The 8,936-nt window shown below is 45.8% G+C and overlaps 1 protein-coding gene across 2 annotated transcripts in view; it reads right to left on the bottom strand.

Moving 5' to 3' along the window:
- Positions 1 to 2,392: 2,392 nt before the first annotated feature.
- The window catches only part of kif5ba (kinesin family member 5B, a), a 26,246-nt gene continuing 19,702 nt past the window's right edge, over positions 2,393 to 8,936 (bottom strand). The window contains exons 20-26 of one of the 2 annotated variants that reach the window (XM_042072874.1): positions 8,565 to 8,666; positions 7,743 to 7,803; positions 7,395 to 7,466; positions 7,057 to 7,161; positions 6,664 to 6,880; positions 5,303 to 5,438; positions 2,393 to 4,002 (exon numbers count right to left, since the gene is read on the bottom strand). In XM_042072874.1, coding sequence (XP_041928808.1) covers positions 3,996 to 4,002; positions 5,303 to 5,438; positions 6,664 to 6,880; positions 7,057 to 7,161; positions 7,395 to 7,466; positions 7,743 to 7,803; positions 8,565 to 8,666 — 700 coding nt within the window. In that variant the 3' untranslated portion in view covers positions 2,393 to 3,995. The remainder of the gene's footprint in view (positions 4,003 to 5,302; positions 5,439 to 6,663; positions 6,881 to 7,056; positions 7,162 to 7,394; positions 7,467 to 7,742; positions 7,804 to 8,564; positions 8,667 to 8,936) is intronic. The other variant, XM_042072875.1, reaches the window with a different exon arrangement.

Raw genomic sequence — 8,936 nt, 5'->3', positions numbered from 1 at the left:
CTACGTCTGCGTCTCCTCAGAATTTGTTAAAGTTCGGCTACGTGTGGAAAATGGGAAAGTGTAGGCCTACTTTCAACGAGACATGGCTAGATCCAGTGATGCCGCGTTACTCTATTTTGACCACTTTTTTCGGTAGCGAGTCTAACGCGCTACTATTTCTAGCAATCAGATTAAAGTTACTTATCCAAGTCAATGTGCGTTAGGCCTACTATTTTTGTCATTTACCTTAGTAAAAGATATATTCTTTGCTTTTTTCTTGTATCTGGGATTAACGCTCACGTTTTCAGCATGATGACTCACGTGTAATACCACGCAGCAACACAAACATAAACAACAATAGAGGGAGGAGAGAGATGCGCATTTTAGCTATACAGTCATTATTTTGAGTTTGTGTCCGCTAAACATGATAACATTAAGGTACGTTGTACACTCGTGCTGGTGACAAAGTGCTGTCTAGCTAGACATCCCAAGTCTCCCGAAGTTCTGGGAGTCTCCCGATAGCGGCTTCCTGACGCCCGCGATAAAATCTCCCGGAAACTAGAACGAACAAGAGCGCGCAAGCCAGACCGGGAATTAAAATCGCATGTGCATCCGAGTTTAGCGTGCACACGATGGAGAGGGAGAGAGAGAGGGGTGGTGCGTGTGTCTGTTTTGCTAAATCAACCAATCAATTTTCAGTGTAAGTGGGCTTTTATCTTTTTTCTCCCGAACTAAATTAATCAGCTCAGTGTATCTAGGAACAGGAGCGTCATGGCAGAGTTTTCACATCAGACTACACAAAAGTGTACCCTTGTCTCATAAGAGTAAAACATAATGATAGTCTTGCACACTGCACTGTTTGTAGAATTGCCCATGGCTGCATAAGACTTGTTGAGGTGAGTTTAACAAGTGTCATTTAATTTGCTATCAGGCCTATACTAAATGGCTAGTTGCCAAGGCTACATGAAAAGTCTTTTCTTTGCAAACACCGCACTCTCCCGTTTGTTCTCTTTTTGAAAATGAAAAGCCCAAACTACCAAAATCTACATATTCGATCATCACAATTTCTATCTATAGGCCTTCCTTATTTGGTGTACTGACTAGACATTATTGAACAAACATCTGAATTTCAGTATCTAAGTAGGCTAAAGGGCTACCTCCCTAAAATTACTTTTTTTTCAGGTTCGGATGTCTGCATTGTTGACATTACTGTTAAAATGCATTTCCAATTAAGTGAGTATTGGCAAAACCGGTTGTCATTTTTATGTTGAGGCGGTGGGGGGTGTTGTCGGCAGCTGCTGAAAGTAACTAATAAAGTAACTTGTAATCTAACTCAGTTACTTTACTGATTACTTGATTTTAAAAGTAACTAAGTTACTTTTTAAAGGAGTAATCAGATTACTTTTTCAAGGTAACTGTGGCAACACTGGCTAGATCACAGTGATGTCTGCTGTTGGTTACAAGTGGTACCCAGCTCCAGGTACGAGGCTCGCTGCAAACTTTGCAAAAAAACTATTCAGTTAGGGACTCTGGGTGTGAAGGCGCTGGAGTCACAAGCCAGAGCATGCAGAGAAACATAAGCTAGCCGCAAAATGCAAACTGTTTATCAGCACTAGCCGCTAACATCATTCGAAAGCTCCAGTTTCGCTCTTTCAAGTGACGTCTGTGCGACTTGTGCGAGATAAGTACTCCGTGAGCAATTCAACAGAGAATAATGGAAGTGGATTTGGACGCATATTAATACTATATCTTTAGGAGGGCTTTTGATCATCTTTGGGTGGTTTCAGCTTCAGTGTCCACCCAAAACACACTTTCACACCCAGTTTCAACTCGTCTCATTTTTGACTTCCTTGCTGAAATCTATTCTATTTGAGGGCTAGTTTGTTTTAGATTATTTTCATTTTGGGCTTAAGGTTTAGGGCATTTGGTACGTGACACAGATATTTTTCCTTACAAGTGAGCAATGTAAAAATCAGTTGGGTTGTAGACGTTGGGTGTGGAAGGTTACTAGTTTGATTGTTTTATCTGTAAATTAAATGAATGCTTTTTCAACGACTTTTCAATCATTTTTTCAGAATTTCTTTGATTTGAATATTTTTTGGTAATGCGTCGTGTAGGTCTTAAATTTCAATCTTTATGGTCTTAAAATGTCTTAAATTTGACTTATTGAAACCTGCAAGAACCCTGAATTAAATTAGTCAACTGTGTAATGTATGCTGCTGTGTTAAGAGGTAAGAAAAAAACTGTTGTCTGCTTGTGTGAAAGTCACTTTCAACAAAAGTCAAATGAAGGAATATGTTAACTTTGCAAAATAAACTAGTCATGGGTATTCCATTTGATGTGTTTTTTATTTGTTTTGACTTTGGCCACCCTGTATTGTGGAAGTGGTAGAAAACACAAACAGCACACTGTAGACATTTGTCATCATGATTTAATCACAAACACATTTACAACATGCAGTCCATCCAAAGCCCGCCCTAACCCTCTCTCATCCAATCGCAACCTTCCCCACTGTGTCCCGCCTCTCTCGGAATGCTCCGGTGCCTTTACCCATTGGTGGAACCCCCTGTCAGTTAGAAAGGATGTTACTATTACATAGTAATAAAAAAAGCAGCTATCTGTTCACTGATTGGTTTATTTCTCAAACTCTGGTCCAAAAATGACAATGATTATTTGGAGTGTACAATGCAAGGCTTTAGGATGTGTGTAGTGTGTGTGTGTTTATGTTCAATGCAAGCCTTTAGGATGTGTGTAGTGTGTGTGTGCTATGCCTCTGTGTGAAGTGTGTTTGTTAGAGTAGTACAATTCAGGCATGTTCTCCTTTAGTGGAATCCAGGTCTCTCTGTGTGTGTGTGTGTGTGTGTGTGTGTCTGTGGGCCACAAACACAGCTGTCTAGTGCAGAAAAATATGGATCTGACTGGTGTGTGTGTGTGTGTGTGTGTGTGTGTACTGTACGTGCGCATGCACTTCCTTGTCCTCTCACACACACACTCGCTCCTTCTCACATACAGAAAATAAAAAGTGACATTTCATGTCATTGCTTATTGGCTAGTCTTGTCCTGCTGCTCTTCTGATTGGCTGATCAGTAGCAGGAGGAGCCGAACAAGCTTTGTCCCCTCCAGGAAATAAGCATCTACACCTATAAAGAACACACTGTGTGACTCTGTGTGACTGTGTGTGACTGTGTGTGTGTGTGTGTGTACTAGCACGGCATTGAATACAGTTTCAGTGTGTGTTTGTTTAACCGTTAAAGAGATGTAGGGACTGGCGTGACATTGAATTAAAACACACACACACACACACACACAGTCATAGGCACCAGACAGCCTGTGTAGCAATGGGAGTATGACTTTCAGATGACACAAGTGACCTTCATCTGACCTCTGAATGACCTTCAGCTGACCCAGACCACAACTTTAACGGCCTGTCCAGGATGGGCACCAGTCAGACCCGACATTACGATCAGCGACCACACTGGCTATTGCAACAGCCTCAGCATTCAGGCTGGACGAGCAGAGCTCAGATGAAGCAGATCAGCTGCCAGGCATGACTAGCCGATCTACAGACAGATGAGGAGATGTTTGAGGTGGTCTGAAAGGGTTCTCGGACACTTAAGGGTTCAAGTCATATTCTGGTGTGTGTGTGTGAGTGTATGTGTGGACAGGTTGTGGTTAGGGGAAGCAGGCTTTCAGTATAATCTTCTTGCAGGCTGTAAAGTTGACAAATCAGCATCAGACTGTGTTTACGGTTAACATGTTTTTTTTTTTTGCTTTTTTTTTTGCCAGCGTTGAAAGTGTTTGGTGGGGAGGGATTGGTCAACGTTGGGGAGTGATACTGTACAGTTCATGAATATTTATATATTTATACGATTTAAACCCCACCCTCTTCATGAATATTTATATATGTATAGGCTTTAGACTCCACCCCTCTTATTCCTGCAGGTGACACCATAATAATGGAATGACATGTTTCCATGGTGATATCTTCATCTTTCACCTCTGCAAGTGTTTCATCTTCAGCTGCTGAAAGAAACAGAGAGATAGGGGAGAGAGAGAGAAAGAGAGAAGGAGAGGGAGAAAGAGATGGAGAGAGGGAAAGAGAGAAGGATAGGGAGAGGGGAAAGAAAGAGAGATCAGGAGCAGAGAGGGTGGGATGCAGGTAGATAGAGGGGTGTAGGTAGATAGAGGGGTAGATAAAGGGGTAAAGGATATCATTACCATGATCAGTTGCTATACTCACTGACCAGCTCCCCCCCCCACACACACACACACACACACACACACACACACCATCTCTCCTCTCCTCTCCTCCATCTCTCCTCTCCTCTACTCCATCTCTCCTCTCCTCCATCTCTCCTCTCCTCTACTCCATCTCTCCTCTCCTCCATCTCTCCTCTCCTCTCCTCCATCTCTCCTCTCCTCTACTCCATCTCTCCTCTCCTCTACTCCATCTCTCCTCGTCTGTGCTTTCCTTCCTTCTACTTTTCTCCTCCATCTTCAGGCTCTCCTCTCCTCCCCTCCATCTCTCTCCTCTCCTCCATCTCTCTCCATCTCTCCTCTCCTCCATCTCTCCATCTCTCCTCTCCTCCATCTCTCCTCTCCTCTCCTCCATCTCTCCTCTACTCCATCTCTCCTCTCCTCTCCTCCATCTCTCCTCTACTCCATCTCTCCTCTCCTCAACTCCATCTCTCCTCGTCTGTGCTTTCCTTCTTTCTACTTTTCTCCTCCATCTTCAGGCTCTCCTCTCCTCCATCTCTCTCCTCTCCTCTATCTCTCTCTCCTCCTCTATCTCTCTCTTCTCCTCTATCTCTCTCTTCTCCTCTATCTCTCTCTCCTCCTCTATCTCTCTCTTCTCCTCCATCTCTCAGGCAGGAAGTGGCATTTCCTGACTTGTTGCTCAGCTGACCAGTCACCACACTGCAAAGCATCATGGGAAATGTAGTTTATTGGATTCCCCCTGCTGTGTAGTCAGACATGTAGATATGCCTCCTGAGATACAAACGATCAGACAAAACCTTCAAAAATGTCCAAACAGAGTCCAAACATTTAGATGCCATGGAGTCATCAGCTCTACCAGCTGATAGCTCTCTTGTGATGGCCATTTACGTTTCCAAGAAGACTAACATTTGACTCATAATGGGCATTTATCCAAGATATCCAATTGGTCCTGACCATGATGGGGGGCCTGTCTAGCACTGTCTACCTAAGATCTGATTGGCCCATCATCATGATGGGCGGCTGTCTATGACATCTGATTGGTATTTCATCATGATGGGCAGTTATCTCATAAAATCAAATCAACTGATAGGATGCAGGCACTTACTTCTTGTCCTGTTTGGCTCCTCCCCTGATGGCCACTGATTGGCTGTTCTGGTAGAAGCCGCCGCCCCCTCCACCACGCAGCATATTGGGGTGTGTAGGGGACACCACAGGGGGTTGGCCTGGCCGAATGGGCTTTGCTGGAGACAGCGATTTCAGGAGTTAATATGTGTGTGTGTGTTTTGGGGTGTGTGTGTGTTTTGGTGTGTGTTTGTGTGTGTGTGTATGTGAGTGTGTTTGTTTTGGGGTGTGTGTGGGTGTGTGTGTGTGTGTGTGTGTGTGTGTGTGTGTTTTGGGGTGTGTGGGTGTGTTTTGGGATGTGTGTGTGTGTGTTTTGGGATGTGTGTGTGTGTGTGTGTTTTGGGATGTGTGTGTGTGTGTGTGTGAGTCTGTTTTGGGGTGTGAGTCTGTTTTGGGGTGTGAGTCTGTGTGTTTTGGGGTGTTGTGGGTGCGTTTTGGGGTGTTGTGGGTGCGTTTTGGGGTGTGTGGGTGTGTTTTGGGGTGTGTGGGTGTGTTTTGGGATGTGGATGTGTGTGTGTGTGTGTGTTTTGGGGTGTGAGTCTGTGTGTTTTGGGGTGTGAGTCTGTGTGTTTTGGGGTGTGTGTGTGTGTGTGTGTGTTTTGGGGTGTGTGTGTGTGTTTTGGGGTGTGTGGGTGTGTGTGTTTTGGGGTGTGAGTCTGTGTTTTGAGGTGTGTGTGTGTTTTGGGGTGTGTGGGTGTGTGTGTTTTGGGGTGTGTGGGTGTGTTTTGAGATATGTGTGTGTGTGTTTTGGGGTGTGAGTCTGTGTGTTTTGGGGTGTGAGTCTGTGTGTTTTGGGGTGTGAGTCTGTGTGTTTTGGGGTGTGAGTCTGTGTGTTTTGGGGTGTGAGTCTGTGTGTTTTGGGGTGTGTGTGTGTGTGTGTTTTGGGGTGTGTGGGTGTGTTTTGGGGTGTGTGTGTGTGTGTGTGTGTGTGTGTTTTGGGGTGTGTGGGTGTGTTTTGGGGTGTGTGGGTGTGTGTGTGTGTGTGTTTTGGGGTGTGTGTGTGTGTGTGTGTGTTTTGGGATGTGTGTGTGTGTGTGTGTTTTGGGATGTGTGTGTGTGTGTGTTTTGGGATGTGTGTATGTGTGTGTGTGTGTGTGTTTTGGGATGTGTGTATGTGTGTGTGTGTGTTTTGGGATGTGTGTATGTGTGTGTGTGTGTGTGTTTTGGGATGTGTGTTTTGGGGTGTGTGGGGGACAACACTAGGAGAGATAGACACAGGGGGATTTCATATATTTTGTGCGCGTGCGTGTGTGTTTTGGGGTATGCGTGCGTGCGTGTGTGGCGTGTGTGCTTATGTATGTGTGTGTGTGTGTGTGTGTGTGTGTGGGTGGGTGTGTGTCTCACCAATCTGAGCGGAGTGGCCTCTCCTGGCCATGTTCTTGGCGCGCACGGCCTCCTTGATGCGGTCCACCTCGGTCTGGTAGCGCTTGCGGTCGCGCGCCGCGTTCTCCTTGGCCTCCTTGAGCGCCGACTCCAGGGCCTTGACCCGCTCGGCCGTCGCCCGCAGACGCTTCTCCAGCTTGGGCAGCTCACAGCGCAGGTCAGCGTTGTCACGCACCAGCTACGGGGGGGGGTTGTGGTAGAGAGAGAGAGAGGGAGAGAGAGAGAGAAGAGAGAGAGAGAGAGGGAGAGAGAGAGAGAGAGAGGGAGAGAGAGAAGGGCAGAGAAATAGGACATAATAATAAGTGTTTGTGTGTGTGTGTGTGTGTGTGTGTGTGTGTGTGTTTGTACACATACCTGTTTGTGGACCTTGGTCAGCTGTTCTAGATTGTTCTCCAGGAAAGAGATTTTCTGCTTCTGAGCTGCACTGCCTCCAGTGTCATCAGAGTCCATCTCTGCACTCTACACACACATCAGAGCAAGCACACAACCAGATATATTAAGACACACAGACATATATACATACACAGAAGAGAATACAAACAAAGACAAGACAAGGGCACACACGCACGCACACACACACACATGCACACACACACACAATCACACGCGCGCGCACAGATACACATCTGCATGCACATGTTACACTTAAATGCTATTGAATGAAACACACACACACACACAAACACATTTACCTTTTTCACTCGTGTTGCCAAATCCTGAACAAAGAGCTTCCGAAGGTTGTGCAAAGTCTGCAGTTCCTTGGCCTGTAAACACACACACACATACACGAGTCAGATTAGTGTCTGTGTTAGATGTCTGAGAACCACAGTGAAGTCGCTGACTATGGCTTTAAAGTGTATACGAGATCTCTTTTGATTACTGGTGTGTGTGTGTTCATCGCCGTGTGGTGTCAGCTGCTGTTGTGTGTGTGTGTGTTCATCGCTCTCTGATGTCGTCCACTGCCATGTGTGTGTGTGTGTGTGTGTTTGAGAATGTGTAGTGTTTTCACTGCCCTCTGGTGTTGGTGGCTGCACACTTACCACAGTCTCCTCCAGCCCCTTGAGATCCTGTCTGGCCTGTTCTCGCCGGTCCTGCATCACCCTGCACACACACACACACACACACACACACACACACACAAATACACACACACTTAAGTTTACTTGGTCTGTAAATCTTGATCTATGTTAAAGGTCTGGAGCCAAATGAAGATCCTAAAGGCCTCCATTCTCAGATATTTCAAACAGAAATAATAGCAGCTTGCGGCTCTTTTCCTGGTCTCTGTGTATATAAGTAAGTATAAGTATAGTATAAGTATAGTATAAGTATAAGTATATATACACTCTTTTGATCCTGTGAGGGAAATTTGGTCTCTGCATTTATCCCAATCTGTGAATTAGTGAAACACACTCAGCACACAGTGAGCACACAGTGAGGTGAAGGACACACTAATCCCGGCGCAGTGAGCTGCCTGCAACAACAGCGGCGCTCGGGAAGCAGTGAGGGGTTAGGTGACACTTCAGCCACGCCTACTGGTCGGAGTTAGAACCGGCAACCCTCCGGTTACAAGTCCAGAGTGCTAACCAGTGGGCCACGGCAACCCTCCGGTTACAAGTCCAGAGTGCTAACCAGTGGGCCACGGCTGCGTGTGTCTTACGTGAGTTCTTGAAATTTGCGGCTCTTCTCCTGATCTGTTTCTGTGTGTGTGTGTGTGTGTCTTACGTGAGTTCGTGCAGCTTGCGATTCTTCTCTTGGTCTGTGTCTGTGTGTGTGTGTGTGTCTTACATGAGTTTGTGCAGCTTGCGATTCTTCTCTTGGTCTGTGTGTGTGTGTGTGTGTGTGTGTGTGTGTGTCTGTCTTACGTGAGTTCGTGCAGCTTGCGGCTCTTCTCCTGGTCGTTGGATTTGAGTTTCTCGTGCTCCACTCTCAGACGTTCCTGTTCCAGCATGATCTTCTGGTTCAGACTGAACACACACACACACACACACACACACACATTAATCATGTACCTGTATCAGCTGACTGTGTGGGTGTGTGTGTGCATCTCTTAAGATGCTTGTGTGTATTTCTTTCTGTTGTGTGGATTTCTGTGTGTGTGTGTGTGTGTGTGTGTGTGTGTGTTCTTACTCCTGTAACTCGGTGATGAGTTTCTCCTTGTGTGTGTGTGTGTGTGTGTGTGTGTGTGTGTGTCTGTGTGTGTCTGTGTGTGTGTGTGTGTTCTTACTCCTGTAACT

The sequence above is a fragment of the Alosa sapidissima genome, chromosome 19 (assembly GCF_018492685.1).
Source record: "Alosa sapidissima isolate fAloSap1 chromosome 19, fAloSap1.pri, whole genome shotgun sequence".
In the NCBI taxonomy this organism is placed as follows: Eukaryota; Metazoa; Chordata; class Actinopteri; order Clupeiformes; family Clupeidae; genus Alosa; species Alosa sapidissima.
Note: the sequence above shows the minus strand (reverse complement) of the source record. Positions and strands in the feature narration are given on the sequence as shown.